The sequence below is a fragment of the Poecile atricapillus genome, chromosome 7 (assembly GCF_030490865.1).
Source record: "Poecile atricapillus isolate bPoeAtr1 chromosome 7, bPoeAtr1.hap1, whole genome shotgun sequence".
NCBI classification, from domain to species: Eukaryota; Metazoa; Chordata; class Aves; order Passeriformes; family Paridae; genus Poecile; species Poecile atricapillus.
Genome location: NC_081255.1, coordinates 7,407,268 through 7,432,659, shown reverse-complemented (window position 1 = coordinate 7,432,659; position 25,392 = coordinate 7,407,268). Strand labels below are relative to the sequence as shown.

The following is a 25,392-nucleotide window of genomic DNA, read 5'->3' as shown; positions in this document are numbered from 1 at the left end:
GCTATGTCCACCACAGAAACAATAAGGACAAAACATAAAATTTTGTGATTGAAAGGGTTCCTTCACTACTTCATGTAATTAAAAAAGTGCTTTTAATTGTGCACTTATTTTTCATCTATGAATGCTTAAACAATTTCAAATAGAAGTATAGATGAAGTATATATAGTATAGTAAATATTAAATAGAAATTTTATATACATAGCTTGCTACTTGGCTTACAGCCAGGAGTTGGACTTGATGATCCTTGTGGGTCCCTCCCAACTCATTATATTCCCTGCTTCCATAATTAGAATTGGACACAAAGTGATTGCCTCTCCTGTCCTTCCCTCAGAGGCCCTGCACCGCCCCTACGGTTGCGACGTGGAACCCCAGGCACTGAACGAAGCCATCAGATGGAGCTCCAAGGAGAACCTGCTTGGAGCCACTGAGAGCGACCCCAATCTCTTTGTTGCACTTTACGATTTTGTAGCAAGTGGTGACAACACACTCAGCATCACCAAAGGTAAGACTGGGAGTGTAGAGCAGGTGTGGGCTTGAAAACTTAGCAACAGAAATCAGGATACGGAATCCTTTCCTGGATAGGAATGGGAATAATTCACGTAGAGAATGGGAATAGTGCACTTAGAGAAGCTGGATCCCTACAGTGATGGTGGGAAGCAGACAGTCTGTCCCTCGTGGTGCTGGAGGGACACCTGCCGGGCAGTTCTGCTGGGACAGGCACAGTCCAGCCCACTCCTGTGCCAGGCTCCCCACATCACTGGCCCTGTGAGATACCTGCTGTAGGAAGGACAGAGGGAAATGGGTGCATCATAGGTCACAGATGGTAACAGACCTTGACAATTTTGACTGGGGGCAGAATCAGGAATTAATCTTGCACAGTCACTTTATGATTCTGGTCAGAACTGTTAAGTTATATGTCATTTAAAGCTTCAAGGAAACAAATCTCACCTCCAAGGGATTGTGCCTGAAGCTTTACACATTCAGTTATCTGTGACTCCAAGTTATCCCTCCAAGAAAACAAAGTCTTCCTAGTCTAATAAGCTGGAATACAAGAAACTTTTTGAATTCATCTCACTACACTGAATCAGTGAACAGTATCCTAGGCCTTTGCTTCATAAATATATGTAGCAGTTTAATTATAAGATGATTTCTCTTGTTAAGCTACAAACCCTGGCTCAGCTGATGCTGAGTTTCTCCCTCAAGGAGACACAACAGCTTGCACTGTGCTTATTTTGTTTTTTTCTTTCTGGTCACAGGTGAGAAGTTGCGAGTCCTGGGTTACAATCAGAATGGTGAATGGAGTGAGGTACGTTCGAAGAATGGGCAGGGCTGGGTACCAAGCAACTACATCACTCCAGTGAACAGCCTGGAGAAGCACTCCTGGTACCATGGGCCAGTGTCCCGCAGTGCAGCAGAGTATCTGCTGAGCAGCCTCATCAACGGCAGCTTCCTGGTGCGGGAAAGCGAGAGCAGCCCAGGGCAGCTGTCCATCTCGCTCAGGTACGAAGGACGTGTTTACCACTACAGGATCAACACCACCTCGGATGGGAAGGTAAGGACCTCTGGATAATGCTGTGGGGAGAGGAGATGAAGATATTAATTAAGAGGTGGTGCAGAATCTCAAATTGCAGATCCAGTATTAATATAAAAGAAGAGCATGTGTGCCAAGGGTGTGGTGGTAATTCCCCAAACAACACTTTGGAAAAAGTGCAGACAGTTCTTGTCTGGGCTGAAAGTAGCTGGGTAGCAAGGCAGCTGTGGTTGGAGGTAGTGATAGCCTTCCACTGATCCCCTTAGAAGCAGCAGAGCTTTGGTAAGTCGGCATTTTTAACCAAGATCAAGTAGTGGCATGTTGTGTTGAGAGACCTAAGAATTCCAGTTTCTAGTCCTGTAAAGCACAAGGCAGGAGACAGCACAGCTCTTAAGTGATAGCTTATATGTAGCTGTCTTCTGCAGGTGAAAATCCCACAGATTAATAGTTATTTACCCAACAAGAAGAGAACAAATATTCTAAAATCCCGATTTTCTCATTTTTTTAAAAATAAAAATCAGAATGTACCTATTTTCCAGCATCACTGAAAACTTCCAGCTGCCTTCATTTAAGCAGACTCCTGTTTCTTGCTTACCAGGTCTATGTGACAGCAGAAAGCCGTTTCAGCACCCTGGCAGAGCTCGTGCACCATCACTCAACAGTGGCAGATGGCCTGGTGACAACTCTGCATTACCCAGCACCCAAGTGCAATAAGCCCACCGTGTATGGAGTGTCCCCCATCCATGACAAGTGGGAGATGGAGCGCACCGACATCACCATGAAGCACAAGCTCGGGGGAGGGCAGTATGGAGAGGTCTACGTGGGGGTCTGGAAGAAATACAATCTCACAGTGGCTGTGAAAACGTTAAAGGTGAGTTTTCACATTTCAGGCACTGTTTATTTGGTCACCATTTATGACATGAGTAAGGAAATTTCAATGTTCTCAGCTACACCTCATGATATGAACATCAGAAAATGGAGTGTGCTGATCTGCATAAAATCCATGCTCGAGAGCTTTTGATCTGCAAGGTGACCCTATCAAACTTAGACCAGTGCATGTGGCTTAGAGACAAATTGTAATTTTGGCCCAAAAATTGGAGCTGCATGTCCAAGTCAGACCAGTAGAAATGGTTACAAACACAACTTCCCTTCCTCCAGAGGAGCTGTGGAGGCTTTAAGAAATCAAAGGTGTAGAAAATACCTTCTATAAGCTGTTCTCCACTCCTGAAAGAATTCAGCCTCTCCATTTCTCTTCCTTTTCAAAACCTCGTGTTTGTTTCAACGTTAACAACTACAATTCTAAGTGCCCCCTGAGTAACTGAAGTTTTATAGCTATACAGGGGAACTAAGTGATCCTGAGAGTCTTCCTCTCACCAGCCACAACAGCTACCAAATGAGCAAGCCTGGCTCTGCCAGGGTACTGCAGATCAGTCTGCAGCACAGCCAGGCAGCTGTTCAGGGCTTTTAATCACAAAATGTACAGTTTGCTTTGGTAAAAACCAAAACAGCAGAATGGAGACAAAGATGCCATCATTTATATTCAACCTGGATGTGTGGTGTTAACCAGACCTTGGTCACGAAGATAAATGTTCCTTTCTTTTGCCTCTCTGTCTGTCTAGGAAGATACCATGGAGGTGGAAGAGTTCTTGAAAGAAGCTGCTGTGATGAAGGAGATCAAGCACCCAAATCTAGTGCAGTTGTTAGGTCAGTGATATGTCTTGCTCTTTGTGTTCTTAGTCTTCATTTTGGCAGAAACTTGCCTGGTTTAAATGCAGTGGCAGCTTTTCTGTATTTATATAACTTTACGAATCAGGTCATGTTATGGGGTGGTATTTTTGACAGCTTTATGTAATACTGGAGCTAAGAGACACTAATTTTAAATAAAACATCAAATACAGTCACATTAGTAGACAACTTTGCTGTTGAGGCACGACTGTTATATAAAAGTTTGCAGTATCATCCTCCTGCTGGTTCATGTCCTTGGCCTTAAACACGCTCCAGGGTTCAGGGATCAGGTTCAGATCCCTTCTCTGCTCTGTTAAATCAGATTTGCAAAACAATTTTCTGTGACTTATTTTTCTGAGAGAACAGGAAAAAAATTGTAAGAAAATTCAAAGTGAAAGGAAAAATTCTGTTGGAAGCACAACAAATACCATTGTCCATACTTCTCAAATCAGGGACATTTACAGAAAAGGCTGCATTGGAGAAAACAAATTAGCCCATAATTAGGCAGAAGACACCAGATTGCTGCTGCTGTGAAGAACTCTGTGTATCACTGAATAAGTACATGAGATCAAACAACTCAGGACTGGAAAAAATCCACAGGCTTTACATCTTGGCTCTGTCCTGTTGTCTCACTGGCAGATGCATGATATGATGATCATTATTAAATAGTTTGCATAGCTGTTAAATCTACATGCTCAAAGATTCTTAAGGAGACACCCTAAACCTTTACTAGAGTTTAATTGTCTCTGGATTTCTGGTGCTCTCAGGAGCAGAGCTGTCAAATCAAGCCTGGGATAAAAGGAGAAATGTGAAGAATGTGAAAGGTTTTTACTAATGGCAACTGTTCTGTTGTCACCCATTTTTAAAAAAGGGCACAGATGAAGTTTGTGCCAGCCCTGTCTGGTTCCAGGAGCAGCTACTCAGAGATTTGTCATCAGAGAGCTGCATTTTTGCTCTTTCTGATGTACAGTGCAGTCGTGCTTTACTCCTGAATGTGTAAAGAGCTACAGGGGGGATCCCAGAGCTGTGACAAGAGTATCCTGTTGCCCTCCTCCTCCGCCTTTACATGCTTTGTACAGTGACTGTAGCGAGGAGTCATCCCAGGAATGTGTGAGAATGCTGCTCTAGGAGCAGGTCCCACCGTGCTGATTCCTTACCCAGCACATGGGAGTGCTTCACATTACTCAGTAGTGACATTTCAGTCTGGAAATCTTGCCAGCTGACAGGTACCCGCTTCCAGTTGGCCACTCCTCAGCTTCATGAAGGCAGAGAGGGGAAGAAAAGCAAATTTTATGTTCATAATTCTCCTTTTTCATTCTGTAATCTTTCAAAGAACGGAACAACGGCTTCATGTATATTATATAGGATTAGTGCTGCTTTCTTAGACGTGTTTCTCTCTATCCATAAAATGGATGGACAGGAAAACAGACAGAAGCCCTGAGTTTTAAGCTGGGCTGTACTGACCTGGGTCTTGTACATGGAAATCTTCACTTTTCCAGAGGAACACTCAGCACTACAAAATGCAATAAATGGCTGTTAAATCAGGAATAGTGGTGAGAAAGGGGAGCTTTATTCACATGCAGCCTGCTCCTCCCTGGCAGGTGTGTGCACCCTGGAGCCCCCCTTTTACATCGTGACGGAGTACATGCCCTACGGGAACCTGCTGGACTACCTCCGGGAGTGCAACCGCGAGGAGGTCAGTGCTGTCGTGCTGCTCTACATGGCCACCCAGATCTCCTCTGCCATGGAGTACCTGGAGAAGAAGAACTTCATCCACAGGTGGGTGAAGTCATGTTGAGCTGGTACAGATTCAGATTGCAATGATAAACAGACCACCAGAATGATGGGCCAGGAATTCCAGCTTTTGGGGAGGTTTCTTCCACAGTTGGGATTCACGCTGGCTTATCCATTGGCTGTGTTGGCTTCAGTACTGTCTTGGAATACTTTCTCCACAGGACTTTCATAGCAATCTTGTGCCCAACTGTCTGGCAACACCTGTACGCCCTGTGTGCAGACAGTGTCCACCCAAAATCCTGTTTAAATGCAGATAAAGCCGTGCCATAAACCTGTTACCAGTGTGTGATGAGCTGCTGATCCCATCCTATCCTCAGGAAACATACACTTGGCACCGTAACAGACATCATTACTGAAAACTAAATACAATTTAAAGAATTAATCCTAATCCTGATTTACCTCATTGCTCCTAAGAATAAGTCCACTCAGTTTCTGACACTGTTCAGGGCAAAGCTCACCTTGCCTCTGCCTGCTGCATACAGAGAGCACTTCCTGATCCAGGAGAGTGGGGTCCCAAAACTACATTCAAAAGCCCTGCTCTGCTGCAGTGGTGTCCTTTGTTCCTTTGTACAGGGACCTGGCAGCACGGAACTGCTTAGTTGGAGAAAACCACGTGGTGAAGGTGGCAGACTTTGGCTTAAGTCGACTCATGACTGGTGATACCTACACAGCCCATGCTGGGGCCAAGTTCCCAATCAAATGGACAGCTCCCGAGAGCCTGGCCTACAACACCTTCTCAATCAAATCAGATGTGTGGGGTAAGGAAACTCACCTTCAGTGACCTCTTCTTGCTCATTTTGGTTTTTCATGCCAGCCCAGACAATAACTTGCTTTTTGGCCTAGGTAGAAACCTTTGTGTCACATGCCAGCCCAGAACTTCATGAATCAATAGCATTTTTAGCATCTGATGTTTCCGCCTAAACTGGCCAGAAATACCTGCAAGGAAACAATGCTGTCTCAAGCTGCAGTGAAGGCCACAGAATAATGAACAGCACAAGGGCAGACTTATGACCAGGAATTTTGTTTTCCTCTTTTTGCAGCCTTTGGGGTGCTGTTATGGGAAATTGCCACCTATGGGATGTCACCATACCCAGGCATTGACCTCTCTCAGGTGTATGATCTGCTGGAAAAGGGCTATCGGATGGAGCAGCCAGAGGGGTGCCCTCCCAAGGTGTATGAACTGATGAGGGCATGTGAGTATCTTCTTCCAGTTTTGGGGACAAAGCCTGGGAAGGTGGGAGGAATCTGTAATTAACAGCCTGTCTCCAGCAATACCTGATCCCCAGCATGTCAAAGTCAGGGTGGGCTTCAGTTATGAAACAAAGAGGGTGGGGAATGATGAAGGATATTACTGCTTAAAAAGCCTTAAGGAAGTTGACAAAAGCCCAAAAACTGTGACTTCATGTGATCCTAATGCAAAACAAGCAGAATGCCAGTCACTTTCCAGACCCTATGGTGATACCAGCAGACAGTGCTTCCAGAATATGTTTCTCTAGTGCAGATTTCTAACTACAGAAACTATACTTTTCATCATGATACTCTTGTGTAACTTTCCAAGCTCCATCTAGGATCAAGGCACTCTCCTCCTCTTTCCCCCACAGGGTCCACACATCCTTCTTTTAGAAGGGTCAGTCTGAATTTCAGTATTAAGAGCATGTGAGCAGGATGGTGCCTGGAGCTTTACACACTCAATTATCTGTGACTGGGCTAGATGTGTTCAGTCCAAGCAGCCAAAGTAGCAAATATAGAATTGTCCTTTGCCCAGAAAATTCAGAAAGGGGGATAGGGAGATCAGACTGTGGAGCTGGCAGAGAGCTGGGATTTACAGAATTGTTTCTTCCAAGATTTGTTTGTGAGATACAGTAGGATGACTGACTGCTGCCATGAATGTGGCCAGACATTCACATACCTGTGAATGATTAAAGCCTGTTCAACAGTAGGTCAGAGTCTGACTACTTTCATGTCCTTGGACAGAAGAAACATTCATCTCCCTGTTCTGGGCACTAAGACTTACTTTGCTTTCTGGCATTGCAGGCTGGAAGTGGAACCCACCAGACCGACCTTCCTTTGCTGAGACCCACCAGGCTTTTGAAACCATGTTCCACGACTCGAGCATCTCAGAGGGTGAGAGCTGCTGTTGTTTTGTTCCTGAAACAAGACTGGGGATTATCCCCAGAGTGCTGTGTCTCATGGATGGGCCCTTAAGGCTCATCTCCTGGCAGTGAGGTTGAAATGCAGCTCCATCCCTTATTCTTTTAGCCATAATTGGGATAAATATGTTTTCTTACTTGTTCCACAAATACTGAATAAATTTCAGACACATTCCAGTGCAGGGAACACTCTCATTTCATTTGAACACTAAGATGCCAAAGAGCTGATTTAAAGAATGTTGTTTCCTCTATCAGAGGAAATCTCATTTTCCAGGCTGAAGAGTGAGGAATAGTAAGTGATGAAGGGAGAGAAAGATGTATGCATATCACAGTCCCTTGCTGACTGCAGCAATTAGGTCATGAAATATTATTCTACCAGCCTCTACTTTTAAAAAAAGTGTGCTTTAATCTCTGGATTTTCTGCTTAGCTACTTCTAGGAGCAAATCTCTGCAGCTCAAGTCTGAAATATAATCTACCAGGAGGTAAATACTGGTGAGGAATGTGATACTATTCAGCAGACAAGCAGAAGTGTCAGAGCATTCTGCTCAATTTTAAAATTAAATATGCAACTGATCCATCAACTTCCCTGCTACAGAGAAAACACACCAGATGGAATTTTACCAGTGAGGATCTATAATAGGCACATCCAGTGGCCATACAAATGCCAAGTTGGGTGTGGCCAGGAGGTTGTGGGGTTTTTTCTGTGTTTATTTTCTTTTTGTTGACCTATTGTTGACATGCAATCTTCATTTCTTTATCTGGGGGACTGCAGTGCTTTGCCTCAAGCAAAGCAGCTTAGATCCAGATCCAGGCAGGACACAACTTTGGGGGTGCATCAGTAGGAGGCACCTTGATTAAAAACAGACAAATGCATCAAGTGCTGCCTTTAGGTCTTCAGCAGCCTTTAATAGACCCCCTGTACATATCCTATCACTGGATCCTAACACTTTTTTTTGACTGAATTTATAAAGATGTAAATGAGTTTGAAATCATTATGAAAAACATCTGACCCTTGATACCTCTAGACTTGAACAAAGACTAAATCCAGAAATTATGTATTTCTCAGTCATGGATCTCTTCCTGCTAGTCTGTGTTTGCAGTAAAGACCCAGGGTTGTTTTTGGTTTTTTTCCCTCTTCCTTTCTGGTCTCTGTTTTGACTATTCCCTTTTTTTCCTTACAGAGGTAGCAGAGGAGCTTGGAAGAACAGCTTCATCCTCATCCATAGTTCCTTACCTGCCCCGCTTACCCATGCTTCCCTCCAAGACGAGGACGCTGAAGAAGCAGGCAGAGAACAAGGAGAACATTGAAGGAACACAGGACACTGTGGAGCACTCGGCGTCCAGCTCAGCACCAGGTGTGGGCACAGAGAAGCAGTGAGGCCCTGTGCTCTGGGTACAAATTCCCAGAGAAACAAAGAACAACATGACACAGACATGCTTTGTGCTGCTGGGTCAGTTATTTAACAGCAAATAGAAAACATCCTAGTTTTTTTCAATGTTCTTTTAGTAAATCCCATTTTATTTTTCCTTTGAAATTCAGTTTTGCTGCTCCTTTTTAAATGACAGCTTCAAAACTAAAGTTAACAGCGCAGCAAGAGATTATTTCCTATACCTAGGGTATTTGGAAAGGAGCAGAAAATTACTGGAAGGGAGCAATAAACTGAAAGAAAAGAGTAACTCTTTTCTGATCTCTCTGCAAAGCGGCCTTCTCAGTATAGACAACACACAAGTCACATGCAGAAATGGAAAAAAGTAAAGAAAAAATAAAATACCAGTGCTCGCTTCTTCCCTTACTCTATCTGTGCAGCACCTGGGCAGGTAGATACACCAGGTCCATAAAACCCAGTGCAGTGCAGGGAAGTGCAAATGGAAATAGATTGTCCAGATTGACCCCTGTTTCTTCCGCCCAGGTTTCATCAGAAGCACACAGCCAACAGGCGGGTCCCCCGCACTGCCCCGCAAGCAGAGGGACAAGTCCCCCAGCAGCCTCCTGGAGGATGCCAAAGAGACCATGTTCACCAGGGACAGGAAAGGGGGCTTCTTCAGCTCCTTCATGAAGAAGAGGAATGCTCCCACGCCTCCCAAGCGCAGCAGTTCCTTCCGGGAGATGGAGAACCAGCCCCATAAGAAATACGAGCTGACGGGTAACTTTTCCTCTGTTGCTTCCCTGCAGCACGTGGACGGGTTCTCCTTCGCTCCCACGCAGCAGGACACGAGCCTGGCACCCCCCAAGTGCTACGGAGGGAGCTTTGTGCAGAGGACCTTCTACAGCGAGGAGGGCACTGGGCCCAGCAGTGCTGGGGGTGTGAGCACTGGTGGAGGGTGGTCGGGCATCACTGGCTTCTTTACGCCACGCTTGATTAAAAAGACGCTGGGTTTACGAGCAGGAAAACCCACTGGCAATGAAGAAGCTTCAAAGCCTTTTCCAAGGTCAAACTCTACATCTTCCATGTCCTCAGGGCTTCCAGAGCAGGATAGGATGGCAATGACCCTTCCCAGAAATTCCCAGAGGTCAAAAATTCAGCTGGAACGGACTGTGTCCACCTCCTCCCAGCCCGATGAGAGCACAGGGAGGGCCAGTGACCTGATACCCAAAAGGTTTGATGAAGGCCCTGCTTTGACCAGAGAGAGACCAAAAGCAAAACTCTTGCCAAGGGGTGCCACTGCACTCCCTTTCCGAACTCCCTCTGCATCGGAAGAAAAGGAGGGTCCAGGGCTAGTGGCTGCTCCTAAGGGCAAAGAAAAAAACAGCGGCTCACGACAAGGGGCCCTTGAGGATGGCGAGAGGCCGGGGTGGTCATCTCCGGTAAAGGCTGCAGCAATACTTCCAACCACTCACAACCACAAAGTGCCAGTCCTAATCTCACCCACTCTAAAACACACTCCAGCAGACGTGCAGCTCATTGGCACAGACTCTCAGGGTAATAAATTTAAGCTCTTATCTGAGCATCAGGTCACTTCTTCCGGCGACAGGGACCGGCCCAGACGGGTAAAACCAAAGTGTGCTCCACCTCCACCACCGGTGATGCGGCTCCTCCAGCAGCCAGCTGCCTGCTCGGATGCAGCAGAAGAGCTGAGCAGCGTGGCGGGAGCGCAGCACGGACTGGAACCCAACGAAGGGAGTAAGAAGGCAGCAGCAGCAGCAGCACCTGTTGGTGGAAAATCTGGGAGGCCCGTGATGCCTCCGCCCCAAGTGCCTCTGTCATCGTCTTCCACCTCCCCAGTGAAAATGGCCAACGGCACGGCCGGCGCCAAGGTGGCGCTGAGAAAGACCAAACAGGCGGCCGAGAAGATCCCCGCAGACAAGATCAGCAAGGAGGCGCTGCTGGAGTGCGCGGATCTCCTCTCCAGCGCCATCGCCGAGCCCACGCCCAACAGCCAGCTGGTGGACACGGGGCACCAGCTGCTGGATTACTGCTCAGGCTACGTGGACTGCATCCCCCACACGCGCAACAAATTTGCCTTCCGGGAAGCCGTGAGCAAACTGGAACTCAGCCTGCAGGAGCTGCAGGTGTCCTCGACAGCTGCTGGCGTCCATGGGGCAAACCCCGTCCTTAATAACTTATTGTCATGTGTCCAAGAAATCAGTGATGTGGTGCAAAGGTAGCTACTGTCAATCTGGGTAAGAGAAACACACACGGGGAGGGCGGGACTGTTTTTCTGTACTGATGCTTTCAAAAGGAAAGACTGATACTTGAGTATGTGAAGTACCTCAGATCACTGAGTTCTCCTCACGTTTACAGGTTCATCTCAGAAAATTGGGGATGGAGAGGGTAGGTTAAAGCTGGAAGGGGCAGAACATCAAGGATCTGTCCCTACCTAGTCAGGCTGATCTGCTTGGTATGGCGAGAGAAAGAAAGTTCCTTCTCCTCCCCTGGAGAGGCAGGAGAACCAATGGCAGGTTCTCCTCTGGGCAGGACGGTGGTGACAGCCAGAGTCCTGGGGTGGCTGCAGCTGCCTGGCTGCACAGATCCTGCCCTGGCTGCACTCACCTGTGCTTCGCTGTCCTGACAAGGCCAAGGAAAGGCACTGGGGCTCTGCTGGTACCAACGGCAGAGCAGCCGGAGCGGCTCCGGAGGGGAGTCGTGTGCAGCTGGGGGAAAGGTCTAATGCACTGACAGTATTCAGAGCTGCTGGAGGTGGATGCACTGGTCTGCATGGCTTGACTTCCACAGCACTGTTGCTGCTGTAATGAGAACTGCAAGATTAGTTAATATATGAAACTGTCCCTTTTCCCTCCTGTCCACCTCATCCACCACGTTCTCATCGTCATTGTATTGGAAGCGTCAGGGATGCTGGGCAGACTTACCACTGGAATTCCCTCTTCCCACCACACAGCCTTCACTCAGCTGATACCTATTTCTAGTGGTCTAGCACAGGTGCTGCTTGATGGTCATTTTTGAGTAGTTTGGGGCTCTTGCACAACTTGCCAGTGTTGCTGTTGGGGTGGGTGGGTTCTTTTTTTAAGCTCTAGATTGTTTTTAACTTGTTACCAGGTTGACTCCCCGGTTCAGTTTGATCACCGTGAGGACCCATGGTAGGTGAGGCAGAGCCTCTGCTCCCCCTGGCTGTTCTCCACGTTCTCCACACAGTCTCAGCACTGCAGGGCCAGCTGGAGAACCAGAAAGTACAGCCCAGCCTGCCCACCAGATGTCCTTACTGCTGCAGGATTCCCTGGCCCTGTCCCTAACCCTTCACACTGCCAGATTCCTGGCATTTGTTCTGATGCTTACTTGTCTCACAGGCTTCCAGCTTCCCTGCATCCCAAGGTCATAAAGTATGGCAGCACAGAGGGAAACACCACAGGCATCTCCATGTATTTATTTCTGTATTTTAAAGGCTAGACCAGAATCCTTCACTGTGCTGTAGGGCATGTGCACATAACCTGTGCCAGCCTGAGGCGTGGCAACAAAAGCTGTGGCTCTACCTTGAAGGGCTCCCAATGTGTCTCTAATGCCTTCTAACAACCCCAGAATGAGAGCAGTGAGTGGTTGGCATTGTCATTCTTGGTCCTGGTGCTGTTGGCAGGCTGCTGTGGCCTCAAAAAGCTTGTCTGTGTCTACGCACAACTCCCCAGGGTGTAAATGTACTGGCAAGTAAGTAGGAAGAGCTCAGTTGCTGGTTTGTGAGAGGAAAGGAAACAGGCCTGAAATCTGGCTCCAAATACACCTTACCTGCATGCTGCTGCTCACTTCACACTGCTGGTGATTGAGGATCTTGCTTGCTTTGCACCTTAAGTTTTTGTTAGTTTCTTTTCTTTTTTTTTTTTTTTTTTGGGTTAAAATGCTTTTTAAACTTGTTTTTCAAGTGTGGCCGTGCTGCTTTTAGTCTGAGCATTTAGAGTGGAACTGTGGCACAGGTGTGACTTTAGAAGATGGGCACTTCTGTTTCTGTCTAGAAGCACATGTTGGTGTTTGGAAGCAGGCTCGGTGTCTCAGCAAGTGTCCCTGTTTTTTCCACAGAGCATAGCAAGACAGGCCTGAAAAAATCTTTAGAAATGGGTTGGTATCTGAGAATCCTCATTTCATTACTGGTCTGAGCTAAGCAAAGTTGTTTCAGGGTGCTTGGAGGCTGAGCAGAGGAGCAGCATGTGAGGTACAATGGACCAGTGAAGTGGTGAGGGGGAGAAAGAACCAGGCAATCCCTTGTGCTGCAGATCCTGATCCCCTGCAGCCCTCGGGGCTGTCCCGAGGCACTTCCACAGGCAGAGTACCAACCCCTTATCTCCTAGACTTTACTGAGGGCTTCTGTGGTTTACCTTATCTCAGTCATCTCCATGGAAGGTGTGCATCCAAACTAACTGCCTTTGGAAAGGTGACCTGCAAAGGGAAGGTGGCTTGAGGCATTACTTCACATGGCCTGTCAAACAATCAGAAGGACTTAGAAGGTGGGGGGGCTCTCTTCTTCGGGGCAGAAGGGCAGGCCTTGCTTACCCTGGCAGACCATCACATGGTTCCATCATTGTACTGCTGCTCAGTCTGGGACAAATGGGCTGGAACTGAAGGGATTCCAAGGGAAAGGAATTTTAACCAGAACATTTTGAAGCTTAGCCCAGTTCTGATGAGTATTTTGAAAGAAGCCTTTTTTTTTTTTTCCCTAAATGCCAGTCTTCCAGAAAAGCTACAGCAATATGGAATTTGTAACTACTAGAACTCCCCTCTTGCAGCCCTTTCTGAAGAAAGCAGCTGTGTCCCAATGAACACTGGCCATCCCCACTTCCTTTCAGATGCTCCATTTTCTCCTTGCCCCACAGCAGAGATGGGCAATGGGACAGGGCAGCATCCAACTGCTTTTCCAGAGTCACAGAATGGCTGAGGTTGGAGGGACCTTTGGAGGTCACCTGGTCCAAACACTCTACCCAAGGAGGGCCACCAAGAGTCACCTCTGAGGACCATGTCCAGCTTTTGGGCATCCAAGCACTGAGACTCTACAATCTCTGTGCCCAACACAGGATCCCATTTAGTTCTGACCCCTCCTGTAGTCCAAAAACAAAGGCCAATGGAATTTGGGGATTCACCTGTTGTCACTCTCATGGAAAATGTTTTCTCTGCTCTTACCTATCATCTAACACTAGGTAGGCAGATTAGGGCAGAGGTAGTGCTGACTTGACAGGTTCTTTTCCCTCCTAAATTGAAGGTTGCAGAATTTCTGGGACTTCTGCTGCCCTAGAGTGTTTTATTCCCAAACTGCAGTGTTCCCCTGCCCCTGGCAGGATAGCAAAAGGATGTTAACTGGGAAAGCTGGTTACCATCCAGTTGTTCTTCCTTCCACAGCTGCTCCTAAAACTTTTACCATTCCCTCTCCCTTTAGCTAGGTCTGGCTTTCTCTTCAGCCTTAAAGGTCTCCAGTGTGGCCAATTCTCTGTTTTCAGCCAGATGTGCCAAGGAATGTGTGGGTACTGACACCCCATTATTTGTCCCAGTGAAGAGCACTTCATGCTCCGTGGTTTGGGGCAAGGGACAAGGCATAAATCCTGTTGTTCCTTTTCCTCAGCACTGTCAGACAGCTGTGGGGGCACAGCTGGAGCTGGGCTCTTGCACTGCTGTGGGCCAGAATTTAAAGCAGTGATCTTTGCCATGGGGATGGCACCCACAGGCCTGGTACTGCCCAGCACAAAGCACAGAGTGAGCTCAGGGGGGCACTTTCTCTTCCTCCCACTGTGGGAACTGGCTGACTCACAGGTGCAATTCTCTCTTCTTCCTGCACTGTGCACCCTTCTGAACCCCAAAGCAGTGCACTTGATTTAGTCATGTTCTTCATTAGTGTGGGCAGGGGTGAAACTGAACTAGGGGTCTGGGTCTTGGGGCTGCACCAAATTTAGGCAGTGGGAAAGGGGAATTGAAGGGAGCAGAATTGCTGATGCAGAACACAGCAGGGAGAGAGAGAGAGAGGGGAGGGCTGTTCTTGTCCTCCTCAGGACATTTCTCCTGGGTGCCACTGGCCTTGTGTCTGTGAGACACAGCCAAACACAAGTGTTGACATCTGCCAGGGTGCTACTGCAGGAGTTGTGGGGCACAGGGAACCAAACCCCACAGTGGAGACAGAGCAGCCCCTCCCCATCAGGCAGAGGTGTGGGGTGTGCAGCCACAGAGCAATCCCAACCCTCGTGTCCTACCACTTACCTGAGGCAGGCTGTTCTTCTGGGCCATCCACGAGTGACTCCAGAGGATGGTGGCTACGAAACCATCAGGACACACTCAGCTCAGCCCTGCTGCTCATCAGGAGCTGGCAGGGAGCCTGAAAAGCAGAGACTGCAGCACCTGTGGAAACCTCCCAGGGCACTGCCCAGCAGGGCTGGGTGCTGGGGTTGTGCTGCAGATCCCTGCAGTGCAGAACAAAGCCCTCAGCCCGTTCTCTGGAGGCAGGAAACAGGAGGTTCTGGGACACTGACTTGTTTCTCACAGCTCCACGCTAAGCAATGTCTGTACCAAAGGAGGTCGTTCTTCCCCAAGTGTCTGTTGTGCACGGGAGGTGGAGCCTGCTCGGCTCACATGGCACTGTTTGTATTGGTATTGAGGGCAGGAATGGATTGAAATGAAACACGTTAATCACCAATCACTCTTAGCAGAGTTGTCAACTGTTTTTTGTTTTTTAATTGTTATTGTAATATATTTTGGTTGTTTTTCTAATTTAATTCTCTCACTATCGTCTGACTGTGAACTGCGAACAGTGTTAAACTTGATGTAAATAAGGCCCTTGAAGGGGCCTCTTTGCCTGTCGTTCCACAAAGTTTTGCCAATTTGCATTTTGTTTTAAATAAAGGTTGCAATATTTTATTGGCAAAAACCACCTGAGTAGACACTGTCTTGTTTTTTTCACTTAATCAATATTCGAAGCTGCTCAGTCCTAACAAGAAGCTCATTCATTTGGGTAGAATAAATCATTAAAAAGAGAATTTAATTCCAGCAGGTTGCAAAAAAAGCAGTAATTTATTTATGCAGTATCTATTTAGAACCAAACCATTGTCCTGGCCTGGTCAGAGAGCAGCTCTTGCTGATCAGAGCTCACCCAAGTGTGACACACACACATTTGTGACCCAGCAAAGCACAGCTCTTGCCTCGCCCTCCTCAATGTCATCACCTCCCTCAGAGCTGCTCCGTGCCTGCCTCAAACAGTCCCCACCGCCCTCCTGCCACCCCAGCCTGTGGCAGCCTAACCCAGCTGAGCACTTCTTGACATTTAATAAATGTCCCAGGTTATCCTGGCTGACTACACAACCTTTTGGCAACTAACCTTCAGCCAACAGCTTGCTAAACTTTCTGCCCAGGTGACCAAACACAACCCCAGTTGTGTCCTGTGAGGCAGCAGCCTCCCTGCCCCTGCCCTGATGTTTCCCAGGTTTATGACACCTGAGATTAACCATAAACCAAGTCTCAGAAATGCCTGATCACACACGCTGGCACAGCCTGAAGATCCACTCCACACAGCTGCACTGTGAGCAGTGGGAAAGCAGGACTCAAAGTCTGCAGGGCTCGGACGTGTCTGTCTGGTCAATCTTTCCCAGAGGTCGTGCTGCTCATCACTGGCACCGCAAAATGGGTCAAAGCTTAAAATAGACCAAAGGTCCCCCCGTGGGGGTGGCTGGGAAGCCAAGCCCTGTCCTTGGCAGGTGCTGTTTCACTCCTCGCCAGCACAGCCCTGTTGGAAGGGAGTTTTGACCCAGAGGTCAGAGAGTGATTCCTGTAACACTGATGAAATTTTTTGGGAGCTGCTGCAACACGTTTATCACCTGGCGAGTACCCAGACAGCAAACAGCCCCTTGCAGTAATAATAATAATAATAATATTAATAATGCAGATAGTGGCTAAAAAAAAACCACACCATGAAATGTACTGAAGAGAAAAATGAAAAAAGGAAGGAAAAAAGTCAAACTTTTACTGCATCCATGAAAATTCACATTCAGCTGCAGCCTGATGCTTCAGCCACCACCCTCCTCACCTGCACTTGGCCTTTGGCAGAGGAGTTCTCTCCCCTTTTTGGTTTTGCAGTGAAGGAAATGGGCTCTTCACCAACCCACTCAGAAAAATAATTGCAGCAGAAGATCCCCTCACCCCGGCAGCTGCTTCCATACAACGGAAGACTCCAGTGAGAGGTGGACACTCCAAGGTGAGAGCTTGGATCTGGCATCTCCAGAGGAGATTATTCAGTCCTTTTCTCCCTGCACAGACTATGATCCTGGCCCACGTGTCCCTGAGCACCAGACACCTTAGAAAGGCATGAGATCAATAGAGGGGAAAAACTCAACTCCAGCAAAACAGTTCTGGGTGTTCTTGTAAAGTGACAGAGAAAACTGGGGACAGGGACGTGGCTTTGGCCACACTGTCTCAACAGGACCAGCCTGTCCAAGGCCTCCCTCCACCACACAGCAACAAACCAAGGACTTGGACATTCCCAGTCCCCACTCACATGGAACAGCATCTGCCAGCAGAACCACATCACCCCTTCAGGCTACTGCCAGCTAAAAGAAGGGATTTAAAACACCAGACAGACTCCAAATGCAGCCAAGCACAGGCTGTCCCCACATCCCAGGAGTAAGGGATGCACCTCCTTCACTGCAACAGCCCTGGGAGTAATGGGGGGTTTAAGTCTCTGTTAAGTCCCTGTGCAGTGCCTGGCTGGGCCATTTGCTTCTGACCCTGTGCAAAGAGAGCAGCTCCCAGAGTGCAGAAACACCAGTGCTCCCACCTGGTGTTCAAGGAAGGAAGTAATTGATGCGCTGGGGCACGGATTTGCAGCCCTGTGCAGAGAAAAGCTTCTCCTCTTTGGGGACAAAAACCATCATCTGGGCCACCTCATCCAGCGTTGCCTCGGTGTAGGGAAGGCCGCGGGCCAGGAAGGCGTCCCGTGCACAGAGCTTCACGTGCTGATACTCCAGAGGCAGGAACGGCACCACAAAATCGATGAGGTTCTCTCTGAGGAGGTGGCTGTGGGCATAACTGTTCTCTGGAGCAGAACACAAGACAAGGCAAACTCAGGAGCTTCACCTGAGAGCATCATCCCTCTGCGAGGCCAGGCTTGGCTCCGAGGGGCTGGGACCCACTTGTGCAGGGCTGCTCAGCACTCTGAGCACTGAGCACCTCTAGGAATCACACCAAGAGACACCTGGAGCCCCAGGGAAGCATCGGTACTGCCCTGTGACGTTGAGCTGCCTCTTGCCCCCAGCCATTTTCAGGGCTGAGGGGGGCCAGAAGGTCTCTTGGCTCCCTCCCCACCTGCCTTGGCTCACAGGGACCAAGGACGGGGCTCTCATTGTCAAACCCCCGGGCTGGGCTGGAGCGAGGTGCCTTGTTCCCGCAGGCACAGGCCTGTGTGGCACACGGTGGGATGGTGCAGAGGGGCAGCTTTGCAGGCAGCCTGCCCAGAGCCCCCCTGAGCGAGCCCAGCCCTTACCTGCAGCCTCCTGCAGCTCCAGCCGCAGCCGCTGCTCCAGCAGCTCCAAGGAAATCTCCTCCCGTGCCCGGCCGGCTCGCCAGAAGTCCAGGGCGACCTCATTGATGGTGTTGCCACCAAGATTGCTGCGGACACACAGGGAAGTCACTCAAGATTTCCCCCAAAGCTGAACCGCTGAGAGCTGCCAGCACTTTCCCTGCAGACAGGCCCCAGCATTTCTGTTGGCAACAGAGGATTTGCTGTCTAGGATCAGCACCTGGAGAGCCAGCCTTCTTCCCAAAGAGCCCCTTTCCATAGGCATTGATGCAGCTGTCTGCCATCCTGCCAGCTCAGACCCAGGGGCAGCAGACTCCTCCATCTCCCTCAGTCCCCTGTCCTGGCTTGGGAAGCCACTGACCCCACAGGTGACACTTTGCTCCACACCAAATGCTGAACAAGCCACCACAAAGTCCAGGTGAAAGGGCAGAGCACATGGCAGGAGTCCCACTGGAAGTAAAGGTCCAGGGCAGGGATTCAAGTGGCAGCCCAGGACATGGCAAAGCATCCTCTGCCCATGGGGAAAAGCAGCAGCACAGTTCCCACCTAAGGACTCCTCTGGACACCCATGGGGGCAGCTCTGTGGTGGGATTTGCAGGGTCCTGGCAGCTGTTGAGGGTCCCAGGACAGCCTTTCGCCCTGGAAAGCATGTCCAGGAGAGGTGTCAGCCCCAAGTGCTGGTGAGGGGTTTGCCCCCAGCCCTGAATGCCCCAGTGAACTGGGAACCAGCTGGATGCAGAGCTTGTGTGGGTGGGAGGTCCAGATCTTGCACCCCATCCTCATGTCACAGGCTCTGGGCAGGGAAGGCAGGGAAAATTAAAAAGCCACCACTGTTACCCACCATGCCCCCACCCCTTGTCAGGTAGAAAACAGCTTGTACTGATCCTGCTCCCAACCCAAACTCAGCAGAAACAGCTCCTTCTGACTGGACAGGCAGCCAGTCCTCCCCTGTCCCCAGCTCCCACACCTGGGCAAAGCTGCAGGACCGTGCCAGTGTCCACAGGAGCCCTGGGGCAGAGCCATCCCTCCTAAAGCAGGTCAGTGTCACACTGCCACCAGGAATGATGAAAGCCCTGGGATTACACACTGCTGCAGTTCAAGGCACCCTGCTCCCCTCTGCTTGCTGGCATGAGGGGCAGTGACACTGCCCATTCCTGACCTTCCTGGCTCACCAGGCAGGACACAAGGTCAGCCCAGAGCAGCTGGCAGCACCTGCCCCTTCCACCACAGCTCCTTCCACTTAGGTGTGGAGTGTGGAGAGTTCCACAGGCACCAGGCACACAGACAGGTCCTCCACAGGCAGGGAAAGCTCTCTGAGAGAACCACCAAGCTTGGAGGTTGTAACACTTGCCTGGATGGTGGGAGGTGCAGGCGGAATGTTCTGCTCACCTCCAGCCAGTAGGAACTGCCAGAGCCAAGCTCAAGGCTGCGATTCCTAAACTGAAGAGGGCCCAAAATGCAGATCTCTCCCTCTTTAGGAGCACTTCAATCAGGAGCCTGTCTCACATCCTGGTTTTTAGATGTCCCATTTCCCCTCCAGCTGCATCCCACCCAGGGACAGCGCTGGGGTGCACATGTGCCCAACTCCTGAGAAAGCAACCAACTAAACCAGGCTGTGCTGATGCCAGGATCAGCCTCAGCACCTCAGTCTGCAGCCACAGCCAGGCAGTGAGAACTTCCCACCAAGACCTTCAGCCCCAGCTTTGCTCCCTGGAGTGTGACATCACCTGCTCAGTGGGGCAGGGTGACACCACGTTAACTGACTCTGCTTCCTTGCCTAAAAGTCTAGACACTGGCTCAGGTGTCTCAGCTCAGCTGGACCTCAGCTCCTCCTGCAAATGCCCTGTTCCCAGGGAGGATCCGTAGGTAAAACTGAACATGGAGGAAAGCACCACGAGGGAACGAGGTTTCTGTGCCCTGCAGCCTCAGCCCTTTGTATCACACACCTCTGGGGATAAACACCATCACTTGGTTCCTCCCATCCTGAACCAGAAATCACCTGAGGAAGAGGAAGATGGATCTCTGTGGATCTGCCTGGCCCTGGCTGTCGTGTTGAGCCATGAAGGGTTTGATGGCATCCAGGAGGCTGGAATGGAGCTTCTCGGCCTCGTCGAAGATGAGCAGGGCCTGCCCGCAGCGCTGCACGGTCTCGCTGATCTGCCTCTGCAGCTGGACCTGCAGCAGAGGGGAGGAGCGTCAGGAGCCCCTGGGATAACCCAGCCAAGCACCACAGCTGCTCCATCTCCTCCCACCCGGAGGGACAGGGCAGAGAACAGGAAGAGCAAAGGCAGGAAAACGAGTGAGGCGAAATAAATTAGTTTAACAAGTGAAGGAAAGAGGAAAGAAATCAAGTGGTGCAAAGGCAGCCACTCACCCTGCTGCAAACAGAGTGACACCCAGCCAGTCTCTGAGCAATGGCTTCCTGCCCCCAAACCCCCTCCCTGCAGCTTTTATCCCTGAGCATGACACGGAATATCCCTTTGGCACTCGGGCTCAGCTCTTTGGTGTGTCCCAAACTTCCTGTACACCTCAGCCTGCTGACCCCAGGGGCTGAGTGGGAGAAGAGGCTGTGCAAGCACTGCTCAGCAGTAACCAGGACAGCGCTGTGGGATCCAGTTTCACTCACAAACCCAAACCACAGCCCCACACGGGCTGCTGGGAAGGACATGAACTCCAGCCCAGCACCCTGGACCATCCCGTGGTGGTGGCTCTCACCTTGTAGGAGTCCACGTAGTTGTGATGTGGGAAGTGGAGGAGGGAGACGAACACCCTGACACAGTCACTCTTCAGCCCGTCCCGGTACAGGTGACTGGCCATCATCCGAGCCACAAAGTTCTTCCCTGTGCCAGACCAGCCGTGGAAGGACAGGACCAGAGCCTTCTGGGGCCGGGGGCTCTGCAGGAACCCCCGCACTGCCCGCACCACCACTTCCTTGGCCAAGTGCTGCCCGTGGAGCTGCCCACTGAGGTCTGCCTCCAGCCCTGCACAGAGAGAGCACGAGCTCAGCCTTCCACTGCCAGCACAGCTACTGCAGGTGTAAGAGGAGAAAATGTGGCAGGGCTGCCTGGCTGAGAGGACTCTGAAGTGACATAAAAGCCACAGGCTGCCTGTGCCCTGCCTACATCAGCTTCTGGCCCCAAAAAGACACTTTTCCTTTAGGAAGAGGCAGAGGTGTTTGGCAGCTGCAGAGAGCACTGATGCCCAAAGGCCCTCCAAACTCCCAGCACAGGGTTTGCATAGCAGGAATCTCAGGGACAGCAAAACACAAAGACCCCAACTCATGGCTTACACACAGGTCTCATGTGCCCTCCCGACCTAGAGCAGGGTCCTGGGCTGGTTTGGATCCCAGTGGACGTGCCTGGAAGCTATGGGCTGCAGGCAGGGCTCATGGCAAGCTGGAGCAGATATGCTGTGCAGCAAGGAACAAACCCTCCTTGGTCTCAGAACTCCAAATGGGACACAGGACTGAGCTCAGCCTCTCACTCTGCCACAGCTCAGCACCCCACTCAGAAAAGCCCTTTACTAACATCACTTTCTAGGACGCACTTTATCCGGAAAAAAAAAAGAAAAGCTCAAAGCAAGCCACACAAGCAGCACAGCCCCCACCTGTGATGTTGTTGGTTATCCTGCAGTCTCCTGTCTCACAGCACTTGCCGAAGCTGCAGTACCAGGCAGAGAGGATCTCCAGGTAATCCTGGCCCACCAGAGGGAAGCCCCAGCCTGGAAACGGGAGCAGTCTGAGCAGAGAGGCTCCAGGAAAGAGGCTTTTTTACATTTTGAGTGGACGCTCAGCTGAGCCCTGTTTCGGGCAGCCCTCTCCCAGGTGCAGGGACTCAGCCATGTCCTGTCTGTGGGGAGGGACACCGAGCTCGGGCCCGGTTCCAGATGGCTCCGAGCGCCCAAGGAGCTCCAGAGCACTCCCCTCATGCCGGGGCTCGCCAAGGGGCGATGCCCGGGGCAGCGACCCTCGGGAAGGAGCGGCGGGGACAGCAGGGTCCGGACCTGCTGCTGCCTCCTGGCCACGGGAGAGGGAGAGAACAGAGCAAGGTGCTCACCTGGGATGGGGCCGGCCTCTCGTTCTCGCTGCTTCTCCTCCTCCTCCTCCTCGCAGCCCTCCTGCCACACCTTGCACGCCAGGTACCGCCAGTACTGCCTGGAGAGAGCGCCCACAGCTCCCAAATGCTGCTTCACGGCTTCGTACCTCACCCTGCCCCACGGCCCCCGCTCCGGGACGGGTCCCTGCTCCTCTGCCCAGGGCTCCCGGGGCGGTGGCCTCGTCCCGGGGCTGCCCGAGCCGCCCAGGAGCAGCAGCAGCACCAGGACACAGCGGCCGAGCCCGCCGGGCCTGCCCCGGCCCATGGCGGCGCTGAGGGCTCCGGGGGGCTCCGGGGACAGCGGGGCCCGGCCCGGCTCCGCTGGGCCCGAGCTGATCGCGCTTCCCGGGGCGGTGCTGGGCAGCAGCTGCCGGCCCCGGCCAGACGTGGCTTCCCTGTCACCGTCCCAGCCACGGGGACGCGACCAAACCCAACCCTGAGGCCGAGCAGAGGCTCCGGCCCCGCCCCGCCCCGGGCCCGGCCAGCCCTGGCTGGGAGGGGAAGGAGCTGGAGCGATGCCCGGGGAGGCTCCCGAGGCACCGGGGCCACACAAATAATCTGTTTTTTTTAAGTAGCCCAGCGGCTCGGCTGAAGTTTTGCAGGCACAGAGGTGAGAGCAAATGGCAGCTGCTCCTCCGCGTCCTTTCAAAGGGGACACAAAAATAAGAGGCAGAAACAAGGGAGCAGCGGGTGAGTCAGCACGGCTGTGTTTGCTGCCTGCTATCCCGGTATCCTAACTGAGAGCAAGGCCAAAATGCTTTGGGAGTGGAAAGGATTTCAAGGTTATTCCACACGCTTGGAAAAATAAAAGCAAGAAGGATCATAAATAGAATTAATCCAGCCTGGTAATTCCCTGAGGCAGGTGGATGGCAGGGGGGATGCAGCCCAGGCATGGAGCAGAGTGCATCACCATCTACAGACGCCTGCAAATATTACACAGCAGCATTCAACACACTGGGCTAACAAAACAGCCCCTTCCAGCTACAAAAACAGCGAGGCTGAAACCTGAACACCACTTGCAACAACTTCAACAGAACTAAAAATAGTGCATTAAAGAAACAAATTAAAAATCAAACTTGCTGTAGCTAAACTGCTGTCAGCCTTTCTGAAAAACAGTTGAGGCACTTGAAGCATTTATTCAGATTTATAAAAATTTAATAGCTGGAACTATTCAAACTTTGTCCGCCCAGGATAAATTGCTCTAGCTGAAAAGGGCTTCTTAAAAGGGGCAGATGTTGTAAAATATAGATGTTGTAAAAAATAGATACTTACATGTTCCAGAGGAAAAAAGAAAATTCTGAAGGATAAACTGACCAGCTCTTGGGATGGCTTCATGATTTCTGGGATGTCAGCCCTGCCCAAATGCAGCACACAGTAAGAACCAGAAGGAAAACCAGTTCTTTAGGAGGCCCTGGCACAGGTTACCCAGAGGAGCTGTGGCTGCCCCAGCCCTGGAAGTGTTCAAGGCCAGGATGAACAGGGCTTGGAGCACCCTGGGATAATGGAAGCTGTCCCTGCCCACAGCAGGGGCTTGGAACAAGATGATCTTCAAGCTCCTTCCAACCCCAGTCATTCTGGGATTCTGTCAAGGGGGGTTAGGAAGCACATGGATTTTTTCCTTCCTCTGCTGAAACCCAAAGTGCAGTTTGCTAATCTTGAGGTGAGTCTCTCTTGAGGCCTGCACAGCCCTGGAGCTGATGGAGGATGCTCAGCTTGTCACTCATGGCTGGTTATTCCAAGCACTCGGTCCCGGTGAGCAGCAACATCTGATTAAGACTCCACCACCTCAGCTCAGGTGCTGTCTGAAGAGAAAACAGCACCACAAGAAATGGTTATGCCTGGCTTATTCCACACCCCAAAGCAGCTCGGGACAAGCAAACATTCAGAGGGAACCTCACAATCCAGAATTTCATTTACAGGCCGTCCAGGGAAATGCCATGCATCCATCTTTTAGGTTTTTTCTCCAGTTCCATACAGCAATTTCTTCTGCACATCCATCTCAGCACTCTGACAGAAGGCAGGGGGAGAAGAGCCTCTCTCCAGAGCTCAATATAACACAGCTATGGATTAGATCACTAAATAAAAGAAAGATCTAGAATAAACAGTATGAGAGGAGTCCTTTCCCCTCCTTCCTTTTTCCCCCACAAAGTACTATATATTCTCCAGTCTTTTAAAAAGATTGAGATTCTACAAAGAACAAATCACCAGTCCCACACCTGGGATATATGAACTGAGGACTTCTATTACTAATTTTTAGATTCAATAAAAAAATTGTAGGTAAAGGATTTGAGGACCTCGGGGAAAGTGCTGATTTTCAACCCCCTTTGGCTCTCCATTGGCTCAAAGTTGTTTGTGTTCATTCTTTTGTAAAAGTGCATTCATTACATAATCCAAACCACTAAAATCTCCCAGTTATACAAATTTGCACTCTGTTACTATGGCCAACCACTCCAAAAATACAAAGCAGCAGCACAACAAAATACTTGGAACAACAGCTCTCAACTGCCAGTTTCTGCCTGTCAGAACTTAAAAGCATCTCTAGCTCTTGAACTGTTCATACACAAGCAAGAATCCTGTCCCACTCCCTGAGCAAATTGGCACCTCAAAAATAGAGATGGAGGAAAGGAAAAGTTACTGTCAGCACACAATGCTAGGAAACAAAAAACCCCAGAACATCCTCCCCCACTAAACCCTCAAAATAAACCCCAGAAAGCAGCTCACACAGAATTCAACAATGCTGAAATCCAAAGTTGCAAGTGATAAACTCTAGTTTAAAGAAAAGCAGGTTTCACACCACCAGTTCATGCTACAGAGCAGGTCAAAGATCCCTGAATTCAGAAGTGCTTCACCCCCTGCCTCTGAAACAAGTTGGGGCATTAAGAAAAACTCTGCTGCAGGCTGAGTAAAGCTCTGCTCTCAGGGGGAGCAGTGACCTGCCCCCCAATAAAAGCTTAGCCACGAGCACCTGCCAGCTCTAGAGACACCTCCCACAAGCCAGTGTCCATCCCTGGCTCCATGGAAGCAGCTCCTGGGACACTGCCAGGGGCTCAGCCCACGTGCTCAGCAGAAGCAGGGCCATGGGATGCACGGGCAGAAAACCACTTCAATCTAGGTGTGTTTTATTTCTGTATTCCTTTGGGACACTCTCCTTATCAACAAGGCTCTGGCAAA

The 25,392-nt window shown here is 50.2% G+C and overlaps 2 protein-coding genes across 2 annotated transcripts in view; one reads left to right on the top strand and one right to left on the bottom strand.

Moving 5' to 3' along the window:
* Positions 1–15,487, top strand: part of ABL2 (ABL proto-oncogene 2, non-receptor tyrosine kinase) — a 45,257-nt gene extending 29,770 nt beyond the window's left edge. Inside the window, exons 2-11 of the mRNA XM_058842501.1 lie at positions 332–502; positions 1,257–1,552; positions 2,130–2,402; positions 3,151–3,235; positions 4,858–5,035; positions 5,624–5,808; positions 6,091–6,243; positions 7,085–7,174; positions 8,383–8,556; positions 9,112–15,487. Of these exons, the coding sequence (XP_058698484.1) occupies positions 332–502; positions 1,257–1,552; positions 2,130–2,402; positions 3,151–3,235; positions 4,858–5,035; positions 5,624–5,808; positions 6,091–6,243; positions 7,085–7,174; positions 8,383–8,556; positions 9,112–10,808 (3,302 nt within the window). The 3' untranslated portion in view covers positions 10,809–15,487. The remainder of the gene's footprint in view (positions 1–331; positions 503–1,256; positions 1,553–2,129; positions 2,403–3,150; positions 3,236–4,857; positions 5,036–5,623; positions 5,809–6,090; positions 6,244–7,084; positions 7,175–8,382; positions 8,557–9,111) is intronic.
* Positions 15,272–22,664, bottom strand: TOR3A (torsin family 3 member A). Its single transcript, XM_058842502.1, has 6 exons — positions 22,183–22,664; positions 21,734–21,847; positions 20,843–21,108; positions 20,127–20,302; positions 18,092–18,216; positions 15,272–17,644 (listed from the first exon to the last, which is right to left on the bottom strand). The coding sequence occupies exons 1-6, from the start codon at positions 22,484–22,486 to the stop codon at positions 17,394–17,396; spliced, it is 1,236 nt and encodes a 411-aa protein (XP_058698485.1). The 5' UTR covers positions 22,487–22,664; the 3' UTR covers positions 15,272–17,393.
* Between the last annotated feature and the right edge of the window lie 2,728 nt (positions 22,665–25,392).